Here is a 25916-nt window from a genome sequence, read left to right on the forward strand (position 1 = left end):
GTCCCTTTCACGTCGATGTTTCTCTCTCTCTCTCCCTCCCTCCCTCCCTCCCACTCTATCTGAACAAAAAATGGAAAAATGTCCTCGGGTGAGGATTAAAAAAAAAATAAAAAATAGATACCTCTCCAGTTAAGCCCAGCTCCACCCATTTTCTATGAGATGAACGCACTCTTTACCACCTTTCCTCAACTGTAAAATAAGATGCTTGTTCTATGTGATCTCTAAGGTTCTTTTATCCAACAACATTCACTTATTAGGTATTTATTTAGCACTTACTATTTACCAGGCACTATTCTGGACTCTTGAGCTACAGTAGTTAATAAAACAGACAAAATCCCTTGCTCTCATGGAACTTACATTTCAGTCAGGGAGGAGCCAAACAATAAACAAAATAAATAATTCCTATGTGCTATGAAGAAAAATGCAAATGCCCTGGCTGATGTGGCTCAGCAGTTAGAGTATTGGCCCGCGGAACAAGGAGTCACAGGTTCAATTCTGGTCAAGGGCACATACCTCGGTTGTGGTTTGATCCCCGGCCCTGGTTGGTGTTGTTCAGGAGGCAACCAATCGATGTGTCTCTCTCACATCGATGTTTCTCTCTCTCTCCCTCCCTCCCTCCTACTCTATCTGAGAAAAAAAGAAAAAAAAAAAAGAATGAGAAAAATACAGATGAGCCCTGGCCGGTTTGGCTCAGCGGTTAGAGCGTCGGCCTTCGGTCCTGAGAGACCTGGGTTCGGTTCCCGCTAAGGGCGCGTACCTTGGTTGCAGTTTGTCCCCGGCCCTGGTCGGTTGTGCGGGTGGCAGCCACTCGATGTGTCCCTTTCACATCGATGTTTCTCTCTCTCTCTCTGTTCCTCTCTCTTCCCCCAACTCTACCTGAACAAAAAATGGAAAAATGTCCTCGGGTGAGGATAAAAACAAAACAAAACAAAACAAAACAAAACAAAACAAAACAAAAAAATACAGATGAGACTGTTGGGTGGTTGTGTGTTTAAATAGATGGTCAGAGCAGATGAAGAGGTGAAGCACGTGGTAAGTGCTCAATTTATGGTATCTACTGTTCTCATTCATTATTATTCTCATTATCACTATTATTATTTTATTATACTTTATAATATTATTTATTATTTTATTATTCTTACTGGCATATTAAAAACATTTGGTGACCCCACTCCCACCCTTGGTGTCTCAAGAATTAAGTATCCTCAGCTTAGCATATAAGGCCCTCTGCAACAGGTCCTAAACTGTTTTTTTTTGAGACGTAATTCACATACCACAACATTCAACCTTTAAAGTGTACAGTTCAATGTTTTCTTTAGTATATTTATAAGGTTGTGCCACCATCACCACTATCTAATTCCAGAATATTTTCATTACTCCAAAGAGAAACTCCATATCCATTAATAGTCACATCCATTCCCCTACCCCCAGGCCCTGGTAACCATGAATCTGCTTTCTGTCTCTGTGGGTTTGCCAATTCCGGACATTTCATATAAATAGCATCATACATATCTGGTCTTTTGGGACTATTTTCTTTAATTTAGCCCAATGTTTTCAAGGTTCATCGATGTCCAGGCACGTATCAGCACTTCATTCCTTTTTATGGACTAATCGTTCCTAAACTATTTGCCTGATAATCCCTAAACTATTTTCCTAGCCTCATTTCTTGTTATTCCTCATTCAGACCCTAAGATTGAGCTGCACTAGACCACTTACTTTTTTGCAAACACTCTGCATCCACTTCTTCCTCTTGGAATGGTTATACCCCCTCCTCAGACTTCCGTCTGTCCATTCAGGCCTCTTACAAATGTCACCTCTCCACGAGGAGCCTTGTGTTCTCTGGCCCCAGTGGGTCCCATTCTCCTCCCCACACTCCTTTATTTCAACCCATGGTGCTTATAGTCTTTATATATATTTACCTAATTTTAAACTTCCTACTACACTGTGATGGCCATGAAAGCACCAACTGCTTTTTTTGTCCTTAGCCAAAAGCCTGGGACATAACAAGTGCTCCACCAAGTATTTATTTATGTGCACGGCACTGGTACAACCTAGTGGTTCTAAATAAGGGTGATTTTGTTCCCTAGGGACTTTTGGCAATATCTGAGACATTATTGGTTGTCCCAACTAGGAGGTGAGGGGTGCTACCCATATCCAGTGGATAGAGGCTAGGGATGCTGCTAAACCCCTTTGGAATCACAGGACAACCCCACAACAAAGAATAATCTGGCCCAAAATGTCCGTAGTGCCAAGGTTGAGAAACCTTGCCATAAACTAATTCCTGCTCCTTTTGAATAGGTTAGCAAATAGAAATCAGAAGAGATCGGTGTACCAGTCTGGCAGAAAATCTTCACTAGGGAATTCATGCCTTTTTTTTTTTTTTTCCTTCTTCTTTTTTTAGGAGCTGAGGGTAACTCCAGTACAAAGCTCTTTCCTAATGCCATAGAGGTGCCCTGGGAACACAGATGGTATGTTCACCACTGAGAGTGACAACTGACCTCCCAGGAATCCTTGAAGTGTTAAGAATGTAACTCTGTTAAAGAAGAAACCTCGGGGCTTTTTCAGTCTAGCAAAAGGTGGAAAGTGAATTGTGTTCCCAGGAGAGGGCAGGAAAAAGGTATTTTTTCAAAGTACCCTCTACTGGCTTCCCTACCCTGGTGGAACTTTTCAAAGCTGGCTTTGGAATAAATGATTCAAGGGAACCTGAGGCCCTGTCTCCTCTCCTTTCCAAAAAGTGCAGAGAAGCTTTGAGAAAGGATTCTGTTCACATTGTGCTTCAGTGAGCAACTCATTTGCAGGAAACTCATTTGCAAGAAATTCAAGGCACCCATATCACTTAACTGTGAAAATAGCAGCCCCATCAGAGCTGAGGTTACCAGCTTCAGAGTCACGTCTTATGTTCCTGCTCATCTCATCCAACTAGTCCTTGTGAGTGACACATAAATTAATAATATATGCCCTGAAAATGAAAGGCAGGAGCAGTCTGAAGGAGTTTGATGAGGCAAGGAATAGGGGTTGACATGCTATTTTAAAAAGTTTGTCCTTGGGGTAGAATTACCTGACAGCCCAGCTGGGATTTTATAAGTGGTGTGTGTACTTGAAAGGACAACCTTTAGCCACAGCTGGCATAGACATAAATGCCAAGTGGAGGATACAAAAGGCTCTACCCCACCCCTTTTCTGGGTGCTCTCCTATTCTTGTGGGCCATAAAAACCACCAAGGTGCAATTGTATGCTTGGGATCATTATGTCTTCTATTCAGTAAATGAACTTTTTTTGGTCTACATATTTGACAAAATGCCCCTCACTGTGTGAAATGATTTATTCCATCCAATTTTTATGAAAACCTTTAGGGACAGAAACATATAGAGTACTTGGCACATTGTAAACTGCAAGTGTTTAATGATGACAGTAATTAGGATAACAGAATAATGTGCTTTGAGTGGATGGTTGGCAGGACTTTAGATGTATTAAGGAAGGAATAAAAACAGAATCTTTTAAAGAATGAGATGGGAAATCCAGGAGTAAGTACATTTCTGTCAAAAGTAAACTGGAAGAGGACCAATGTTTCTGGGTGATATACATTTATGTTTCAGTATAACTAAAAATTATTCTAAATTGGATCACTTGCCTCAAATCTTAGTTTTATTTGTGAACCCCATTCATTCAATCATTCCTATATTCAAAAACCATTCTTTTAAAATATTATTTATGGTTCCGATTCCATTATTCCTTCTTTTATTCAACAAACATTTACGGATTCCCCTACTGCATGCCAGGGATTGTATTAGATTCTAATAATACAATGGCAAATGATCCTTTTTCTTGGGGAGCTTACAATCTAGTGAAATATTCATTCATTCTTTTTCTTTTTTTTTAATCTTTGGAATTCTTCATTTCATTAAGGTTTTCACATATTTATTCAGTCTTTCATTCCCCAAGTGTCCAGATAATGGAACTGCATTCCAGCGGGTAGAATCCCCATTGTAGCTGTGAGCATGACTAGAGCCTTTAGTGAGGGGGACATGGCCAAATGGGGTGGAGAGGTACAAAAATGCTAGATTATGTATAGCACCACCAGGCATGGTATGTAATCTAAATATACATTCATACACACATACAAACAAACATGTTACACACATTTGGTGAACTAATCTCATTAGATTGCAAATTCCTCATTAAATTTAGTTATTATTCAACCTAAACAATTTCAGGAGAAAGTTGCTTTAAATAATAGTAAAAATCTGGAAGAGGCTACTGTGTTGTCTTTGTTAGAGGTGGGCTGAGTGCTTAAAAAGGAAAACGTAGAGGAGCTGTCTTTCTTGCCAAAGGCTGTCCCTCTGACAAGAGGTGATGTGGAAGGAGAGAAGAAAAGTCTTTGCAAGTCTTTGGCACTGCGTGACCTCTCCGGCACCCAAGCCAGAGGTTGGGAGACCTGCAGGTAGGTCCTCAAGACAATTAAGATTTGGGGCAAAGAAATTTAGAGCCTGGAATTTTTAATTCTCAATTTAACAAAACCATCTACAAAGTCTGAAACATTTCTGTATGAACGTATCTGCAGCGGTCGTGCCTGTCTCTCTATTACTACCAGCCCCCCACCCCGAAATTCACCCTCCCCCCATTCTAATAGGGACATACAACATTTTCTCGAATTGTCCTAAATACTACGCAAAACAGTTCTTTCTAGATCGCCGCCTCTAAACCTTCCCAGTATATAAATTCTGAAGGCGTCACTTGATTTGTATACTTCAGTTTCTTAATATATGTACTACAGAATAATATTCATGACCTGATCCTAGGTTCTTTCAGGCTTTTCTTTTAAAAATATGGTGGCGTTATTTAAAACAATAACCTTTAAAATATATGGTTAAATCGGGAGAAAGCTTTCAGTCTACCTTAAATCTCAATAACTTAGGTGTCTGCGTCCAAGGGGAATCCTCGAAGTCTTGGATGCTGGGCAACCAAGTAAAAAGCGACTACAACGCCCAGGAGACATTGCGCCACACCCTCTGCGCACACTCGACCTCGGTGACTGCAGAGGGCCAAGTGCCAAGGGGGCGGGGCTTATACAGAAACCGCGAATACTGGGCGGGGCTAGGGCGGGGGGCACGGAGGGGGCGGTGCTCCCGGAGCGGCCCGGAACACGCTAGTGGAGCGGAAGATGGCGGCGGCAGCAGCGTCTGCAGCCGGGACCCCAGTCGGGCTGCGGCGGAGGTGCCGCCGGCTTTGACCTCGCTCTGGCTCCGGTGCGCGCGGCGGAGCGTGTGCGAGGCCCCGCGCGTCGGGCACGGGCGGCGACAGCGACTGCGCGCCGCCCTGAGGAGCGCCCAGGAGGCGGTGCGGCTGCGGCTGAGGAGAGAGCCGGCTCCGGGCCTCCGCGTCCTCCAGCTCCCCGGGCCCCCCGCCTCCTCGGGGGGGCGGCGGCGGCGATGTTCTCGGTCCTCTCGTACGGGCGGCTGGTGGCCCGCGCCGTGCTCGGCGGCCTCTCGCAGACCGACCCCAGGGCCGGTGGCGGCGGCGGCGGCGGCGACTACGGGCTGGTGACGGCCGGCTGCGGCTTTGGCAAGGACTTCCGTAAGGGCCTCCTGAAGAAGGGTGCGTGCTACGGGGACGACGCGTGCTTCGTGGCCCGGCACCGTTCAGCGGACGTACTTGGTGAGTCGTCGGCCCGGGGCTCCCACCCCGGCCGGGATCCGCCTTCCGGGGACTCCCCGGCTCGGGACTTCCCCCTTTGCTCGGGGCAGCGAGCGGAGCCCGCAAGCCCGCAGCAGCTCACGTGTAGGGAGCGCTTACTATGTGCCAGGCGCCGTGCCAAGTGCTCAGAGGTGCGTTTTCCGCTTGACCAACCCCCACTTTCGAGATGAGGAAACTGAGGCGCAGAGCGGGCAAGCCACGTGCTCAAGGTCACACAGCCTGAGAATGTGACCAGTTTGTGCGAGTTCAGAGCCTCACTCTTAGTCACTGGGCTGCGCCAGCCCGGGACGACCTCGTCCCCTCCCCCCCGGCGACACCTTCAGGCTCCTGACCTCGCTCTCGTGCCCTCCCCCCCTCCCTCCCTCCGCGCGGCCCGGGATCCCTGCTGCTCCGCGTGCTCCCGACAGCGCGACCGGGCCTGCGGGGTTCCGAGCGTGCAGGCTGAGCCCCAGACAACCCAGCCGCATTGTTCGCCGCCTTGATTGTGCCCAGACCTCCATCCCTGCACCGAGCCCTCCCGAGTCTCGCAGTGGCCCCTGGCCTGGGGAAAACCACTCGCGGTGCATTATCCCAAACTGATCCTGCCCACTTGAGGTCACCCAGGGCGGAGAAGAGTCTCCTTGACCTAAAATAGAATGGTCAAACCCTCTTCTAGACTGAAAGCCAAGAACGCCTTGGAAATTGGTTAAAGCTTTTCAGGCCACAGGTGCTTCCCAAAGCCTGTTCCAGTTACATCTTCGGGGGTAGGAGACTAGAATGAGAGCTTGCAGAAAGGGCTAATTATAGTTCTCGAACTTTACCATAGTGTAAGTCTTTAGAGACAATGTATGTGCCTGTAGAAATTGTATGTCATTAAATATCCTTTAAAAAGGCACTTTGAAATTGAAGGACATGCTGTCATTGAACTTGGATTCACATGTCACTTTGGTTTCACTTCTCAGGTGAGATTGAGCCGGTAATGACTTTAAATTTCATATGCCGAAGCAGAGTTTGGCATTGGAACAAATGGTCCTGTAACTTTTTATGGCAATAATTACTTTTTAATTTGATCTCAGAATAACTGCCTATTATCTTTGCTTCTACTACATGTAATGTTTGTGAACATGGAACTGGAAACGTTGCTCTCAATTTGATTTATGAGTGACCCCATTACCTGGGCTGAAAAAGTCATTTAATGTTTAAGCAACACTCTAGATGTTAACTTTAAAAGAGAAAGACACAGACTTACTAGAAGACCGAGGAGCTTGCAGATTGAAATCCTACAAATCTGAAGTCAGTTTGACCCTGACTCGGTATCTTTTTTAAAGGGCTGTCAGTGCTGTCTTTTTTCCATTACATTTAGAAGCACTTCACTCAATAAACTTGTGACCTGTGCTACTTTTTCAAATTGCAGTCATAGTGCAACAGGATAGGGGACAATGAGCCATTAAGTTCCCCCTTTATGTGCTGGCTTTTATGAAAGATTTGTGAAATTTTGGTCAAACCCATTGTGAATAAAAGTGTAAACATGCTATCCTGGCAGAGACCTGGCCTAGTTTGGTGCTCAGCTTAGCAACTTACCAGCCCTGTGATCTGTGGTTTTGGGCAAGAGTCTTTGGGCTCATTTTCCTCATCTAAACTAGAGGATGAAGGGAGTGGACTATCTGACCTTCAAGGACTTCTGACCATCAGATCATATTTTGTTTTGTTTTATTTTGTTTTGAAATGAAGGCAACCTTTGTTATTTTGTACCACAAATAACAGTCATTACTTCCTGTCATATATATATGGGCACCTCCAGTAGATTTCTTCTGTTTTATATCTGGCTTTTAAACCAGTAGTTCATAATTTTTCCAGGTTTATAGCCTCTCAGAAGTTTTGAGTGCCCAAGGGCTCATTCAGGGACTTTGCTGACTCTATGCAGTCCATCCATGTGCTATCCAGAGGTCCATGCCTGGGTATCAGATTAAAACCACAGCTCTTCACTCCTCCTGAAAGGAATGCTGTCAGGCTTCTTTAGCCATATTTGACAAAGAGCCATTTTAAAAGTGTGTGTGTGTGTGTGTGTGTGTGTGTGTGTTATGTGCAAATTAGGGGAAGACAGGTTCTCTGGGACTGTCTTGTTTTGGAGGAGCTCCTCTGGAAAGCCATCTTGGAAGCCACCCGAAACAACTTTTGTTGGCCTCATTTACTTGACCTTTGATTTCCACAAATCAGCAGGTATGATGGTGACTTCTGTCATCACAGGTCTGATTATTTCTTGCTGTGAAAGAGGTGATGCGTCTCAGTGAGTCTTCAATACTGTTTTTTACGCCCAGCTGCTGTGGCTTAGTGGATTGAGCGTTGTCCCATGGACTGAGAGGTCCTGGTTCCATTCACTGAGTGCCTGCTCGGCTTATGTGCTTGATCCCCAGTAAGGCGTGCAAGAGACAACCAGTTGATGTATCTCTCTCACATTGATGTTTCTATCTCTTTCTCCCACTTTCTCTAAAAAGTCAATAAAAACATTTTTAAAATAGTGCTTTTTACTCTGGAAGTTGGAGTTTTAAACTGAATTGTATCAAAAGATTGTGTTGAATGATAATGTTATGTTGAACCTCAGTGTTTTGAACCTTCTAGTTCTATAGACAATTCATTTTGTTTGGATTGACACTGTTTATTGCTAAGTATCTGTGGCACTCACTGGTCATCTAGGGCTACTTGGAATGAATGTGGACTGTGGAATGAAAGCTGTTTATTTCTTTCTGTATTAGAAAGAAAAAGCTGTTTCATTTCTTTAATTTAGAATTGATCTGTCCTATTAGTCATGCAGTGACTAAAACTATTTGGTACTTTACAGCATTTTTGTAGAGTCCCACTGGATTTCTTTTAGGAAAAACCAACTATGATGGGTGTGGTGAGACATAGGAACCATTCCTATCCTCTGGAAAATTGGCCAAGGTACTTTCTCTATATTAGGTCCAACAGGAGTAAACCAGAACCAGCAGGAGCTATGTGCACTTTTCTTTGTTCTTCTTTCCTGTAGTTCTCTTACTCTATATGGTATGGATCCACAAAAATATCAGAGCTACCAGGTGTGTAATTGCTGGACCTCCCATAACCCTAAGCTACTTAACAATAGAATCAAAGCCTGTTGGGAGTTGTAAGACTTAGTAACCTTGGAGTCCAGTTCTTTCATTTTACTGATGAGAAAACAGAGGCCTACAGAGGATCAAATGAGTTTACTCCTATAGCAGAGCTAGGGCTAGCACTAAGACTCCCAGTTCCAGTCCTTTCTGTTACAACACTGGTTAGTTAAGTTTTCTTGACAAGACAGGTGAATTCAAAACCAGTCTGAATTCTGCTACGGTTTGTCCTTCTAATGTTTTTTCTGCTTAAGTGTGTGTGTGTGTGTGTTTACAACTTTTTTATTCATTCTGTGACTTATAACTTAAATTGCAACAAAAACTCCTGCATACTAAACCACAGTTTACTGAAACTACTTCTTTAAAGAATGGCAGCATGGTCTATGCTATGTAAATTCTGACCTCTGAATATTGAGTTGTAAAGTAATTCTTATAAAGTTGAGATGTTTATTTAGGCTTGATTTAACTTGAAGCCTTAAAGAAAATTAAAACAATTTCATATTCTAGCCTTTGGATCTGATTTTGATTGTGGCCAGGGTTGTGGCCAATTGCTTTTGTTAGTAATGCCAATCTTAAAAGTAGTTGTTGTAAGGTATAAGGATTACATGAACAATGTCAAGATCAAGATTTTATTTAGGAAGTGAATAGATGAGGTAGAATTTGATGCTTTCCAACAGTCATGATAATTTTATAACTTTTTAAAAAATGTGTTTTTTAAATTTTTTCAGAGAGAGGAAGGGAGAGGGAGATAGAAACATCAATATGACAGAGGAACATTGATCGGCTGCCTCCTGAACGAATACCCCCTCCCCCCCTTTGGTAATCGAGCCCACAACCTGCGCATGTGCCCTGACCGGGAATCGAACCGGGACCTCTCAACCTCTCAGTTCATGGAATGATGCTCAATCTACTGAACCATGCCAGCCGGGCCAGTCATGATAATTTTAGTGTATTTGGTAGAACCTCTATATCTGAAAGTGAGTTGTCCTTTTAACAAAGTTGTCACCTTGGGATAGTGTGTATTGGCACTAATTTCAGCCTTTTAAGAAGTCCTCTTTGGAATTTCCCTCCACTAGATTTCAAGCCATGTCAGGAAACCAGTCTTATTATTATATAGTCATAATTTTTTGAAAGTCAAATTTCAGCCTAATTTCAGACATAATCCTGATTGAATTTTTTAAAATTGAGATACATAATTCACCTGCCATATCACTCCCCTTTCAAAGTAAAAAATTTAGTGGCATTTAATATATTCATAAGGTTGTGCAACCACCACCATTAACTTATTTCAAAACACACTCCAAAAGAAACTCCCTACCCATTAGGAGTAACTCCCTAGTCTCTCCTCCCTCAACCCCTGGCAGTAGAAAGTAGATTCTGACTCTATATAGACTTGCCTATTTTGGACATTTCATATAAATGGAATCATATAATATGTGATCATTTGTGTCTGGCTTTTTTCACTTAGTATATTTTTAATGTCCACCCACATTGTATGTATCAGTACTTTATTCCTTTTTTTTTAATCCTCACCCAAGGCCCTTTTTTTGATATTTTGTTCAGATAGAGTGGGAGGGAGAGAGAGAGAAACATCGACATGAAAGGGACACATTGAGTGGTTGCCACCCACACGACCCAACCAGGGCCGGGGACAAACTGCAACTGAGGTAAGTGCCCTTAGCGGGAACTGAACCCGGGTCTTTCCAGACCGCAGGTCAACGCTCTAATCGCTGAGCCAAACCAGCCAGGGCACTTCATTCCTTTTTATGGCTAAATAATATTCCACTCTATGGATATACCATATTTTGTTCATTCATCTGTTAATGAATATTTAATAGTTTTCACTTTTTGGCTGTTAGGAATAGTGCTGCTATGACACATTTATGTATGGGCTTTTGTGTGAATATATATTTTCCATGCTCTTGGTTATATACCTACAAATGGAATCATTCAGCCATATTGTAATTCTGTAACTATTTGAGGAATATAATGTTTAATACATTTTTATATAGTTCTGATGTAATTATTTTCTACAAGGGAAATATTTTATAAATGGCAACAATCAGATGTGTAAGTTCTAAGATCAGCAGTACTTTAAATATACCTGATTTCATAATAATCTGTGTGCTTTAATGAGAAAACTGTGGAATGTTAAGGAGGTGTGAGAGTTATAGGTTTAGTAAGAGCCTTCTAGGATTCATAGAAACAGCAGGCTTTAAGAAGCCACTGACTGAAAAAAAAAACACAAAACCTGACTAGTTGCCGACTGACTGTTCTGATTGTTCTGTCATTCTCTAATAAATAAGGTTACAGGGTTGATAGGTAGGGGAATTTTGCTGTTATTTTTAAAACTGCTCCCTGATTTTTTTTTTTCATTTTGCCATATAGATATATTGTACTTTTCATAGGTACTTATAAGGCACATTATTTTTAAAGTCATTTCCTCATTTGTTATACTGTCAGAGCTACTTTTCCTTTGTTCACAATTTTTTTAAAAAATTTTTTATCCTCATCCAAGGATATGTTTTAATTGATTTTTAGAGAGAGAAGGAGGAAGGGAGAGAGAGAGAAACATTGATCCAACCAGGGATCGAACTCGAAACCTTTAGGTTTGGTGCAGAAGCTGACACTCCAACCAACTGAGCCATCTGGCCAGGGTCCCTTTTATTTTATTTATTTTATTATTTTTTTTATCCTCACCCGAGGATATTTTTCCATTTTTTGTACAGATAGAATGGGAGGGAGAGAGAGGAAGGGAGAGAGAGTGAGAAACATTGACGTGAAGGGCCACATCGAGTGGCTGCCACCCGCACAACCAACCAGGGCCAGGGACAAACTGCAACCAAAGTACGTGCCCTTAGCGGGAACCGGACCGCAGGCCAACGCTCTAACCGCTGAGCCAAACTGGCCAGGGCCAGGGTCCCTTTTAAAAAAAATTTTTTTAAAGATACTATGCTGTGCCCTGGCCGGTTTGGCTCGGCGGTTAGAGCGTCAGCCTGCGGTCCGGAGAGACCCGGGTTCGGTTCCCGCTGGGGGCACGTGCCTTGGTTGCAGTTTGTCCCCAGCCCTGGTTGGGTCGTGTGGGTGGCAACCACTCGATGTGTCACTTTCACATCGATGTTTCTCTCTCTCTCTCTCCCTCTCACTCTATCTGAACAAAATATCAAAAAATGTCCTCGGGTGAGGATAAAATAAAGATACTATGCTGTGAATGAGATTTATTCTCTTTGCAAGTTTTTTTCTTTTTTTCAATTACATTTTGCATTCAATATTATTTTGGTTTTTTTTTTCACAATCTTGAATCTGGAGCTTCCCTAATTTAGTTTTAAATTTTCCTAAATTTGTTAATATCATTTGTTAATATCCTTGAACTCTAGACGAATCTTTATTGTAGAGCAAGTTAACTATTTTTTCTTTTTTAAAATCCTCAAGGATATTTTTCCATTGATTTTTTTCAGGTAGAGTGGGAAGGAGGGAGGGAGAGAGAGAAACATCGATGTAAGAGAGGCACATTGGCCCTGGCCGGTTTGGCTCAGTGGTTAGAGCATTGGCCTGAGGTCCGGAGACACCCGGGTTCGGTTCCCGCTAAGGGCATGTACCTCGGTTGCAGTTTGTCCCCGGCCCTGGTTGGTCGTGCGGGTGGCAGCCACTCGATGTGTCCATTTCACTTCGATGTTTCTTTCTCTCTCTCTCTCTTCCTCTCTCTCCCTCCCACTCTGTCTGAACAAAAAATGGAAAAAAATGTCCTCGGGTGAGGATAAAAAAAAAAAAGAGAGAGAGGCACATTGCTTGGTTGCCTCCCTCTGTACCCCAACCAGGGTCGGGGACTGAACCATAACCTAGGTATGTGCCCTTGACCCATTCGAACCCGAGACTCTTTGGTCCATAGGCCAGCTCTCTAACTGCTGAGTCAAACCAGCCAGGGCTAGAGCAAGTTAAATTTTTTTTTATCCTCACCCAAGGACATTTTTCCATTTTTAGTTCAGATTGATTGGGAGGGGGAGAGAGAGAGAAACATCGATGTGAAAGGGACACATCGAGTGGTTACCACCTGCACGACCCAACCAGGGCTGGGGACAAACTGCAACTGAAGTATGTGCCCTTAGTGGGAACCGAACCCTGATCTCTCTGGACCGCAGGCCGACTCTCTAACCTCTGAGTCAAACAGGCCAGGGCTAGAGCAAGTTAAATTTTAAAAGCATGACTTTTTATACTTTTCAGAAAATACATTTTTGTGAAAGGGTTGTAAATTGTAGCAGAAGGTAGGAAGCAGATGTTAGCTGTTGTGATGGGACCATGGTTTTGGTGGAGGGGAGGGGACCTGGGTGGGAGGAGACTGTTCCTTGAACTTTAGCACTGCTTTTCGAAACTGGGCAGTACATATCCTGAATGGTTGCAACAGTATCCAAATGGAGTTTGTACTCCTGTGTGACTCAAGAGGCACTATACCAGATCAGAGTATTTGACCTACAACTGTGTCCTTTCAATAAACGCTTATGTCAAATTCAAGCTAAATGTCAGATTCATTCTACCTAGGTCCCTGTGCTTTTTTAGAGGCCTCACTTGGGGCTTTAGGTTCAGAATTTTCAGGAAAATGCTTTGGAAAAAATAAGTTAAGAATTTTTTTTTAATTAATCCTCACTCGATATTTTTCCACTATGTTCAGACAGACAGGGAGGGAGTGAGGGGGAAAGAGAGAGAAACATCGATGCGAGATAGAGGCATCGACTGGTTGCCTCGCGTAAGACCCTGACCAGGGCCAGGGACCCAACTGCAACCAAAGTACATGCCTTAACCGGAATCGAACTCGAGACTCTTTGGTCCTCAGGCCAATGCTCTAACCACTGAGTCAAACTGGCCAGGGCAAGAATATTTTCTTTTCAAATAAATTTGACATTTTAAATCAGAAATTCTAGTCAGTTGAAAAACAGTATGCCTTGTGATTTTCCCTTTCAAAGTTAGTGTTAACGTTTGGTCTCATTTTAAGAATTGGTGCCCACACCCTGCCTGGTGTGGCTCAGTGATTAAAGCGTTGGCCAACGAACTGAAAGGTCTCCAGTTCAAGGGCACATACCTGGGTTGCAGGTTTGATCTCCAGCCTCAGTCAGGGTGTGTATAGGAGGCAACCAGTGGATGTTTCTCTGTGTGTGTGGGGGGTGTGTGTGTGTGTCTCTCTCTCCCCCACTTCCCTCTCTTTCTTTTTCTCTCCCCCTTTGCCCCCTTCCCTTCCCTTCTTCCCTCCCTTCCACTCGCTCTAAAAAAAAAAAAAAAAAATTGGTGCCCTGGATTCTTTTTTATGTAGTTAGTAATAAAATTTAGTGCTCTGGCCCTGGTCCTTTAACTTAGTGGCTAGAGCGTCGGCCCACAGACCAAAGAGCAGAGGGTTCGATTCCTGGTCAAGGGCATGCAGGAGACAACCAATTGATGTGTCTCTCTCACATCCTTCTCTCTCTCTCTCTCTCTCCTCCCCCCTCCTTCTCTTCTCACCTTCTCCTTGCCCCCTCCCACTTTACCTAAAAAAATCAGTAAAAAAAAACCTTGGGTAAGGATTAAAAAAATAATTTAAAAATAAAATTTGCCTTGGCCAGTTTTGCTCAGTGGTTAGAGCGTCAGCCCGCAGACCACAGAGGCCCGGGTTCGGTTTTTGCTAAGGGCATGTACCTCAGTTGCAGTTTGTCCCTGGTCCCGGTTGAGGTCCTGTGGGAGGCAACCACTCAATGTGTGTCTCTCTCACATTGATGTTTCTCTCTCTCTCTTCCACCCTCTCTCCCTCCTGCTTTATCTGAAGATATATGCAAAAATGTCCTCAGGTGAGGATAAAAAAATAAATAAATAAATAAATAAATAAAATTTAGTGCTCTGTCATGTTTGGGAGTTGTTGAATATGTTAAAAATCTGATAGTTTCTATCTCCCCGAGATCCAAAATTATTTTTTCCTATTAAATAATTCTCAGAAGTCACAGAATTGCATCATAATGAAGACTTTTTATAAAAACCGACCACTGCAGAGGGCATGGGACTCTTAACACACACTCATTTAAACTTGAGTTGGCAAGAGGCACAGCTCTTCCAATTTAAAATTTAAAAAAAGAAAAGATGCTAGCCCGGCCAGTGTTGCTTAGTGGTTGAGCGTCAACCCATGCCCTAAGAGATTCCTGGTCAGAGCACATGCCCAGGTTGTGGGCCTGATCCCCAGTGGGGGCATGCAGGAGGCGGCCAGTTGATGTTCTCTCTCATCGATGTTTCCATGTCTTTCTCCCTTTCCCTTCCTCTGTCTCTAATATGTCAATAAAGAAAAAAAATTAAAAGAAAGAAAAGATTGTAAAAGCTTTGGAATAAGATCCCAAACAGGATTTTGGGTGGATTGGGGTAAGGGTAGGGGGTAACAGAAGCTTTTCTTTAAAGAGTAAAAATACTTTCCTCTATTTCCCCTAAGCATTTTTTCAGTATCTGATGCAAAATATGGTTCATCTTACCAGTGCTTTAGATTTTAGGAGTTTTTATATGTTTTACCTTATTTAATCTTTTAACTATGAAATAACTGCTCTTATCTTTACTTAATCTGTGTGTTTTTCCTCATCTATAAAGTTGACTCATCAATCAGGTCAGTACAGCTAGTATAACTGGGACCTGAACCTAAGTTTCCTGCTTGCATGTCTAGTGCTTTTAAATAAATGGTTTTGTTTTTTGCATATAAAAATATAACACATTCAGCCCTGGCCGGTTTGGTTCAGTGGTTAGAGCGTCGGCCTGCAGTCCAGAGAGACCCGGGTTCGGTTCCTGCTAAGGGCATGTACCTCGGTTGCAGTTTGTCCCCGGCCCTGGTTGGGGTTGTGCAGGAGGCAGCCACTTGATGTGTTCCTTTCACGTTGATGTTTCTCTCTTCCTCTCTCTCCCTCCCACTCTGTCGGAGCAAAAATGGAAAAATGTCCTTAGGTGAGGATTAAAAAAAAAAAGCATATTCAGAAAAATACAGTATAAAACACCAGTAACTTACAACTCAGCTATAGTCGGTATGGTTTTCTCAGCCTTTGTGTATATACAGTTGTATGTTATACACATTATTAAATGAAGTTAAGTTAATATGTATTTTGCTCTATGATGTTATTTTATGTAATGTAAATTGAGTATATTTCCATACTGATAAGCATAACTGTATCATACTTCACTGCAGTATAGTTCATAGTTATCTGACCAGACCTCTAGATTTAGTTACTTAAATTATTTCTAATTTCCTGTTACAAATAACACTAGAGTAAATATGTCTGCATTGGAATACTTCCTTAGGATAAATTCCTTGAAGAGGACTTCCTGAAAGGCAAAGGCAATGAACATTTGCAAGGCCTCTGATATAAATATCAGCAAAGGTCCCGCCAGAAGGTTATGCTAATTTATCCTTTTCTAATTAATATGAAATCGCTCTCATCAGACAGTTTATTGTTGATCTTGAGTCTGTCACATTTGACAATTTAAAATTTACTAGGTTCTTAAACAGTTGTTTTTGAGGTGAATAAGTTTTTTTCTGGTGAACAGTTCTGGAATTGAATTGTTGGTATGAATCCTAAGGACTACAAAATCACTGCAAAAACTTTGCCAGACTACAAAAGTGACTTACTACAAAGAGTGCTTTCTGTTGAAGGATCCAGTACTATTTTGACTCAAGCCAATTCCAACACATTTTTGCACGGATTCTTCTTTCACTCATTAACAGATTATTTTGAAAAGAAAAGGGAATTTCTTTCTTTTTATACTACTAGGATTGTACATTTTGATCATCCAGCAAATTTTTTGACTCAACAGGATTAGTTTGTGCTGTCGTTTGAGGTAGATGCAACAGGTTAGCTGTGCTGAATGAAGCAAACAAAAAGTGCTTTTGTTTTCACATCAATGTTTGAATAAGAAAATAGATTTGAGCTATTTGGATAAGAGCTAGAAAACTGTTCATGGCCTCTTGGTTGACCACTAATTGTTAACACGGTCATCAACATGTTTCTATGAAATGAGAAAGTCTAAACAGCGATGTCTTATGTGTATGTTGCTTGAAAAAATCCACTTATCTCGGTTCCTTAGTGGCAACTTTGATCTTACCATTGTTTTTCTTGTTCTTGTACTCTGAATTCACTGAACAGTTAATTAGTGGTCTTTGGGTAACACATTAGTTTTTTTTTTTTTTAACCCCACCCGAGGACATTTTTCTATTTTTTGATCAGCTAGAGCGGGAGGGAGAGAGAGGAAGAGACAGAGAGAGAGAAACATCGACGTGAAAGGGACGCATCGAGTGGCTGCCACCTGCACAACCCAACCAGGGCCGGGGACAAACTGCAACCAAGGTACTTGCCCTTAGCGGGAACCAAACCCGGATCTCTCTGGACCATGGGCCAATGCTCTAACCACTGAGCAAACTGGCTAGGGCCACATTAGTGTGTTTTGTGAATACATTTTATTTTATTTTATTTTTTATTTTTTTCCAAATCTTTATTGTTGGATGTAAAATGTATTACAGATATTCCACATTTTTCCCCCATTGACCCCCTCCTCCCCACTACCGCCCACCTTTTCCCCACACTATTGTCTGTGTCCATTGGTTATGCATATAAGTTCTTTGGTTTATTTCTTCCCACCCCCCCAACCCCTTTCCCTTTGAGGTTTGTCAGTCTAGCAATGAATTTGTGCTTCTTAATCCCTTCACCTTTTTCACCCATTCCCCCAAACCCCCTCCCAACTGGCAATCAACATGCCCTGGCCAGTTTGGCTCAGCGGTTAGAGCGTCGGCCTGCGGTCCGGAGAGACCTGGGTTCGGTTCCCGCTAAGGGCACGTACTTCGGTTGCAGTTTGTCCCCGGCCCTGGTTGGTCGTGCGGGTGGCAGCCACTCGATGTGTCCCTTCACGTCGATGTTTCTCTCTCTCTCTCTCCCTCCCACTCTATCTGTACAAAAAATGGAAAAATATCCTCGGGTGAGGATAAAAAACAAACAAACCAACTGGCAATCAACAAAATGTTCTCTGTATTTATGAGAATGTTTCTGTTCTACCTGTTCATTTTGTTTGTAGATTCCATTGTTGATAGATATGTATTCATTGCCATTTTGTTTGTTCATACATTTTATCTTTTTCTTCAAAAAGACCCTTCATCATTTCATATAATAACGGTTTGGTAGTGATGAACTCCTTTAACTTTTTCTTGTCTGGGAAAGTTTTTATATGTCCATCAATTCTAAATGACAGCTTTGCAGGATAAGTAATTTTGGTTGTAGGTTCTTGGTTTTCATCACTCTGAATATTTCTTGCCGCTCCCTTCTGGCCTGCAAAGTTTCTTTTGAGAAATCAGCTGACAGTCTTATGGGAACACCCTTGTAGGTAACTAGCTGCCTTTCTCTTGCTGCTTTTAAGATTCTCTCTTTGTCTTGAACCTTTTGCATTTTGATGATGATATGTCTTGGTGTGTGCCTCTTGGGGTTCATCTCGTTTGGGACTCTCTGTGCTTCCTGGACTTGTATGTCTGTTTCCTTCACCAAGTTAGGAAAGTTTTCTGCCATTATTGTTTCAAACAGGTTTTCAATTTCTTGTTCTCTCTCTTCTCCTTCTGGCACCCCCAAGATGCGAATGTTGGCACGCTTGAAGTTGTCCCAGAGGCTCCTTACACTATCCTCATTTTTTTGGATTCTTTTTTCTTTTTGCTGTTCTGATTGGGCATTTTTTGCTTCCTTATATTCCAAATCGATGGTTTGCTCCTTGGATTTACATACTCTATTATTGAAGCTGTGTAAATTATTCCTTATTTCAGTTAATGCCTCCTTCAATTCTAACTGTGTATCCATGATTTCTAACTGGTTCTTTTTTATGCTCTTGAGGCCCTCCCTAAGTTCACTGAGGTTCTCACTAAGTTCATTGAGCATCCTTCTAAGCAGTATTTTGTTTTGCTTTTTGTACAGATAGAGTGGGAGGGAGGGAGAGAGAGAAACATCGATGTGAAGGGACACATCGAGTGGCTGCCACCCGCACGACCAACCAGGGCCGGGGACAAACTGCAACCGAAGTACGTGCCCTTAGCGGGAACCGAACCCGGGTCTCTCCGGACCGCAGGCCGACGCTCTAACCGCTGAGCCAAACTGGCCAGGGCCTAAGCAGTATTTTGAACTCAGTATCTGTTAGGTTGCTTATCTCCATTTCGCTTAGTTCTTTTCTTGGGGTTTTGTTCTGTTCTTTCATTTGGGACCTGTTTCTTTGTCTCCTCATTTTGGCTGCCTCCCTGTGTTTGTTTCAGTGTATTACTTAATGAGAGGTATGGGGCTCGCTGAGACCAGATGCTGCTCGTTTGAAAGAATTTAGGAAAAACCTAGAGCAGGATCCAAAACAGGCCAATCCTATGGTTAAGCAAGTGGCAACAGCTTGGGTGGGCTTGAAAGTTGGGTGGGGTGGGGCGGGGCCTCAGGGAATCAGCAGGGCAGGGCTACCAGTGTGAGCCAGGTTGCTGGAGTCCCAGATATGGTGGCTGTCTGCCGTCCCCGGGAAGGGCTCACCAAAGGAACAAAGGCCTCTGACAGCACATTTGTCCCAGAGAAAGCCCCCTCTCCAGCCCTTGCTCCCGTGCCAAACAGCTCAGTTCTTCCCTGTATGTCTCTGGCACCCCTCGAGCTGCCTCCCTGCCAAGCTTAGAGGGAGAGAGTCCGATAAGTCCGTGCACGAGCCCTTTAAGGAGCTGCCTGGGGCTCCAGCCGCCTTAGCCTCCCTTAGCCTCAGTTCCCGCTGGTTTTTCCAGCCAGAAGTGATGGGGACTTCTCTTCCTGACACTAGAACCCTGAGCGGGGCACCTGGTGTGGGACGGGGACCCCTTAGTCTAGGTATCCTCCTGATTTTTATCCGCCACACTTGGGTGTGGGACCAGCCCATCGCGCCCTCTGCTGCTGCCGCCGCCCCTCGCGCCGCCGCCCCTCCTACCAGTCTGGATGTAGCTGCTGCTTTAATTTTGTAGTTGTAGGACTTCCATTCAGCTTGATTTCAGGCAGTTTTGAATGATGGTTGTTCTGTAGTTTAGTTGTAACTTTGATGTGGTTGTGGGAGGACGCGATACCGCGTTTACCTACGCCGCCATCTTGACCGGAAGTCCTGTGAATACATTTTAGACATACAAATTAATTTATTTACAGATCATTTTAATTCACTGAAGTCAGTTAATACTAATCTATAACTTTTATCAAAATTTCAAATTGAAAAGTGGTTGACTTGACTTTTTGTTACAGGCTTAAAGGAGAAAAAACTTTTACATCTAAGTCAGGTGGTTAAAACAGGCTCCCTTTTCTTGGAGTGTGACTTAGAATCCCAGAATCTTAGATGTTAGAAAAAGGAGCTCCTGAGAGAATTTGTCCCTCTGCCCCTATTTCACAGATGAGAAAACTAAAGCTTGGAGTACTGTTTTGACCAGTGTCTTATGGCCAGTAAATGGGAAAGAAAGTTGGTAGTGTTGTCATCTCCAGACTGCTTTTCAAGGTTCTTTCCATCAAGCCTTCTTTTGACTGTGAGAGGAGCATCTCGTAGCCGGCTTTGACCCAGGGCACAATACCATGTGCAACTCTAGGATGAGATAATGAGTTCGTTCTCTTTTTGGAGTTCTCAGTGATATACCAGAGTATTGGTATCCTAATTTTTCAGTACAGTCAACTGAATTCATTGTTTACTGGTTGTTTCCTGTTAGTCCCTGATAGGTGCTGTGGAGAAGACCAAGAACAAAACAGATTTCAGCCATGAAGTTTTATAGCTGATGGGAAAGGCACATATACACAGGAATAGTAAAATAGTATAAAAAAATGCACACACATTAGGTGGTGTGGAAGCATGGAGTCAGGCCTTGAGAGAAGGGTAAATTGAGGCAAGTGAGGAGGACAATGAATGGTAAGGCTCTCCAGATTGAGGGGTCAGCAACAGCACAGAAGACTCCCCAAACTATAGATGTTTATGGCTAGAGAGTAGTTTGGACTGGTGGGGTGGGGATTGGGAGGGTGGTCGAGAATTGATATTAGAAAATAGACTGAGATCAAATCATTGAAGGTCACAATTGCCATGTTAAGGAGTTGGGTGTTAGGTTTTTTTGTTTGTTTGTTTGTTTGGGGGTTTTTTGTTTGTTTTTTTGGTAGGAAGCTATAGACGTTTTAGCTTTTGTTGGTTAGGGTTTGGTTTGGTTGTTTTGAAGAGGCAGTCCATTTAGATGGTACACAATTCAAAAGGTATTCAAAATTCAAAAGGTTACACTGTAAAGTTTTCCTGTTACCCTGATCTCCTTACTGCAAATTTCTTATCCCAAAAGAACCAGTGTTATCAGTTTCTTGTGTATCCTTTTAGGGAATTTTTTTTTGGTATGTGCCCCTAGCAGGAACCAAACCCAGGACTCTGGTCCACAGGCCAATGCTCCAACCCCTGAGCCAAACCAGCCAGGGCTAGAGAATGTTTTCGTAAGTGTATATACGTGGAAGATATTTGACTAGAAAAGTAACATGGACATAGTAATCTTGTAAAAAAAAAAAATGATAGAGGATGTAATGGGAGAACAGGAGGCAAAAGACCAGTTATGAAGCGACTGAAATAGTCTTTGCTAGAAAGGGCTTTAACTGGGGCAGTGGAAAGTAGTTGGCCTGCAGACATAGAATCAGCAGGATCAAGAGAGGATGAAAGAGGGAGAGGAATTGAAGTTGATTTTGAGATTATGAATTTGATAGCTTTCTTAAGATTCCCAGCCTTCAGGTGTGGGTGGGTTGGGCTGCCATTAATGGGATTAGGAAATGCAGGGGAAGGATCAAGTTTGGGAGTAGAAAACAAGGAATTGCTTGGTGCAAGAGGCTTTCGGAGACAGAATCACCTTCCTCATGGAATGCTTTTGTTCAGTTGGCCTTTACTGAATCCTGAATGTTCCAGCAGTGAGTCTCATTAGAATCTTATGTGCAGTTTGGTTTTCATATTTTGCTAAAAGGCCTGGGCATTTTGACTCAGGAGGTGGGGCTTGGGTTCTACAAGTAATCTCAGTGTGCAGCAAGAATTGAGAACTGTTGTGCCAGGTACCAGGCCAGCACCCAGGGATGAAAAGATGGTTAGCAGTATGAAACTCATCCCTGGAGGGGGTCATAGTATAGAGAGTGAAAAAGACAGGAAAGGCTGCAATTATTATAGTGACCTAAGGAAATGGTTAGGCCCATTTATATATTACAAGTTATTATAAGATTTTCCATTTAAAATGAGAAATTTCTCAGTTGTCCTCTTAGCGCAGTAGGCAGTGCTTTCAGTTTCATAAAATAAGAAATTTCTAAATCTAACCACGGCACATAGTAGGCAGCAGGCATGTAAGAGCTATTCATTAAGTAAGGTTACTTCAAAGTCAATTCTGGAAAAAGAAAACTAATTCATTTCTTCAAAGTGTGGGTGAATTGTTTTTTCCTTGTGTATTCTTTGGAGAGAAATATATGTTCCTTAGTGCTTGAAACTGTTACTGTTAAATGTTTAATAGAATATTGAATGGTGGTGGATGTGTGACTGGGAAGGAAGAATGGACAACTCATCTTTTATACCCTGTGAGTGGGAATTGTCTTTTGATTGTGACCGTAGGCCAGTGTTTGTAGACCTTGCAACCTAAAAACATTGATCAGTTTTTTCTGGTTGCTACAGGCTATACTGGTCTATATGCTGTTATTTGGACTTTCTTTAAGAGAGGCATAACTCTCATTGATTACATATTATCTGCCAGCCGAGCACTGTGGCAGGCACTGTTGACACATTTTTCCTGTTCCTCATACCAACCTTGTGATGCCCATGATATTGTTCCCATTTATGGGTGAAAATACGGAGGTTTAGAGAGCTGCCCAAGGACACCTAGTCCTGGAGCTAGAATTTGAACCCAGATCTGACTGTTACCAGCAAGAAGATGAGACCTTGGTTCTTGTCTTCTTGAAGGAAAGAGTTCAATTGGGAGACAAAGTGCAGCAATGCAAGCAAAAATTTATTGGCTGCAGCAAAAACACACTTAGGCCAGTGAAACAAGGAAGGGCATAGAAGAAACCTCAGGAGAACAAGGTAGGTTGGGCTGCTTTGGCTCACTGGGAAGTCAGAGAAAAGGGGCCTTGGAGACAGGTTCAGGAGGTTAGTCAAGTTCAAGGTGCGGCTGCCCACTGCTCCCCTGGTTGCAAGTCTCTTGGGGTCCCATATAATTTAAGGGATACACGCCTGTGGGGGAAAGAGAGCAGTAAGGGAATGGCATGGGTGTGCGCCCCTGGGGGGTGTGCTGCCCACTGGGTCCTTTGTGATGAGGATATTTCTCTCTTGCAGGTAGGAATCTTAGGGGAGGTCTTGGGGGAGGGTCTTAATAGAATATTCATCAGCTTTCCAGGTGTGCTCTTTCAGGGTCATGGTCTCCACTGATTGGTCAGCACCAGAGGCAGCTGTGGAGTCACTTGTCTTGTTTTGCTGCTTTTCTGGGCCTGGAACTGAAATTCAACTGAGACCTAAATGTTATCTTTAGGGAGGAAAAGCCAGAGGGTCTAAACCGCATGACCAGTGATATGCTAGGGGAGAAAAGGTTACACTGAGGGCGAGGTCCTTGTTTTCTCAGTACCTGGCCTATTGTCCTTGCTCTGCTTATGTCTGTCTAACTGCCTATAACAACTCCAAAGCCTGTCTGCCATGCCTTTGCCCAGTGTTATTACACTGCCTTTCAAGTCAGAAATGATCATTTTAAATTTTGTTTTACTGAGGTAATCTATGCTGAGTTTGAATACTACTTAATTATTAGCTATTCTTAGGCTAATAAGAGCAAAACCCTTTAGTTAAAGTAATAAAGGCCTCGACAAGCCTTGTTGAACTAGTCTGTGGGCCACAAGGACTTTGGTGGCCTTAGGCCAGCCCTTTACTGGGGACATCCTAAAAGCCTTAACTCCGGCAGTGCATTGTTTGAGCTGATTGCTAGTGAGAAGTTCCCGGCAATGATGTAATTAATAGGAATTTACCTGGAGGTCAGGTTTCTCTGCTGTTAGAGCTCTAACCTCACCTTTATAACTTGATTTGTATTGTATCCATATTAGTCACAATCATTGGGAACTGTCGAAATGTCTGTCTCTTTCACCTCCCCAACAACGCATGTTTTCATCCTTCATTACCTTCCTGATTCTTTCAGCTAGATGTAATCTGATCTTCCTTGCTTTTGTTTTCATTGATGCATATTTCCTTTGGTATATTATAGCCATTTATCTTGAACCTCTGCAAACCCCCTTTCCCTACCACTTGATTTTAAGTTCCTGTGGGCAGGAAATCTTTTATTATATGTAAATCTCTTAGCTGCCTTTTGCCATAATATCTTGAACATAGAAAATGTTCAATAAAATATGTTGAATAACTTTAATATTGAATTTAAGGGTAAAATGTAGTTCTAACTGGATATATAGTTTTTGTCATCCCTTCCATGAAGGTAACGTACTCATTACCAAAAAATGGGGAAGTGTGGCCCTGGCCGGTTTGGCTCTGTGGTTAGAGCGTCAGCCCACGCACCAGAGAGACCCCGGTTTGGTTCCTGCTAAGGGCACATAACCTCGGTTACAGTTTGTCCCCGGCTCCGGGTTGGGATCGTGTGGGTGGCAGCCAGTCGATGTGTCTCTCTCACGTCGATGTTTCTCTCTCTCTCTCTTCCTTCCTCCCTCTCTCCCGCTCTATCTGAAGATAAATGCAAAAATGTCCTTGGGTAAGGATTAAAAAAAAATGGGAAAGTGTGGAAAACAAAAAGAAGGGAAAAAATTACTTGTCCTTCCCTGGCTGGTGTGGCTCAGTTCTTTGGCGCCTGAAAGGTCTTGGGTTCGGTTCCCAGGTTGTGGTTTTGATCCCTGGTTGGGGTGCATACAGGAGGCGCCAATCAATGTTCTCTTTCTTTCTCCTTCTCCCTTCCTCTCTCTCTAAAATCAATTTAAAAAATCTTTGGGTGAGGATTAAAAATTTTTTTTTTTACTTGTCCTACCACTCAGAGATCATCACTTAAACAATATGTAGGGGAAATATAATTAGTATTCAGAAATTAAGTGTTCCACACTTGCCTGGCTTATTCAAAGGAATTATGTTCTCTTTTTTTTTGTTTGTTTTAAAGGAGGGCCAGTGAGACTGAGTTGGTTGGGTGTTGTCCAGTGCACCAAAAGGTTTCCGGTTAGATTCCAGGTCAGGGCACATGCCAGGGTTGCAGTCTTAATCTCCAGTAGTGGGCATGCAGGAGGTGGCCAGTCGATGATTTTGCTCTCACATTGATGTTTCTTTCTCCCTCTCTCTTTAAAAAAAAAAAACAATTAAAAATATATATCTTAAAAAAAAAAAAAAAGGAGTTTTTGAGCCAGGGCTACTACATGTGACTCTTAACATCTTCCGAGGGGTGGTATTTTAGTAAAGGCCAGCTCTTATTTTTATAGATGGGTGAAGAAAACGAGGAGTAAATAGTATCCTCTTCAGGGTTAAGTCAAAGATATACAGCTTAATTGTTATAAATATTAGGTTAACCTTTAAGACCAGAATTCTAGATCTAATCTTATAAACAGGAAAATTTTTTTCTTAGCCTAAAGGGACAATACAAATAAGCACCCATCAGATAGCTGCACTTTAATTGCTGTTACTTTCTTATTTAAATGTTAAATTATTAGGTGTTATATAACATTTCCTAATATCTAGAAACCAACAAGCCTCAGCATTAATAGAAGCCCTTAATTCTGTAATACACTAAGAGCCCTGCCTCTATGTTCATAATTTACTATAAGTGTGAGCCCCAGATGATTCATTTGTTGCTTCCTCTTGTTCAAAAAACATTGCTAACAGCATTTAGCATTTCAGGAAGATACTGTTGCAGCTCAAAGGAATGAAGTGACCTTTTCTGTGACTTCACCTTCAACTCTGCAGTTTGTGTGGCAGGAGGCAGTGATTCATACCCAAGTCTGTAAGATAACCAAGGTCCCCAAGCCACAGTTGAGCCAAAACACATTCCACATTAAGTATTTGATATTTAAACAGAAGAGTTTAAATTAGAGGAAAAACGTTTTTATTTTTAAAAGGTTGACTTTGAGTTTCTTTGCCCTCACACTATTGTTTCTTAATCCTCTTTACGTTTTCACTGCTT

At 42.6% G+C, this 25916-nt stretch overlaps 1 protein-coding gene across 1 annotated transcript in view; it reads left to right on the top strand.

The window, feature by feature from the left end:
* The first annotated feature begins 5150 nt into the window (after positions 1–5150).
* PPTC7 (protein phosphatase targeting COQ7) overlaps positions 5151–25916 on the top strand; it is a 45794-nt gene continuing 25028 nt past the window's right edge. The window contains exon 1 of the mRNA XM_036276477.1: positions 5151–5654. Within this exon, the coding sequence (XP_036132370.1) occupies positions 5429–5654 (226 nt within the window). The 5' untranslated portion in view covers positions 5151–5428. The remainder of the gene's footprint in view (positions 5655–25916) is intronic.

The sequence above is a fragment of the Molossus molossus genome, unplaced genomic scaffold, assembly GCF_014108415.1.
Source record: "Molossus molossus isolate mMolMol1 unplaced genomic scaffold, mMolMol1.p scaffold_m16_p_22, whole genome shotgun sequence".
NCBI lineage: Eukaryota > Metazoa > Chordata > Mammalia > Chiroptera > Molossidae > Molossus > Molossus molossus.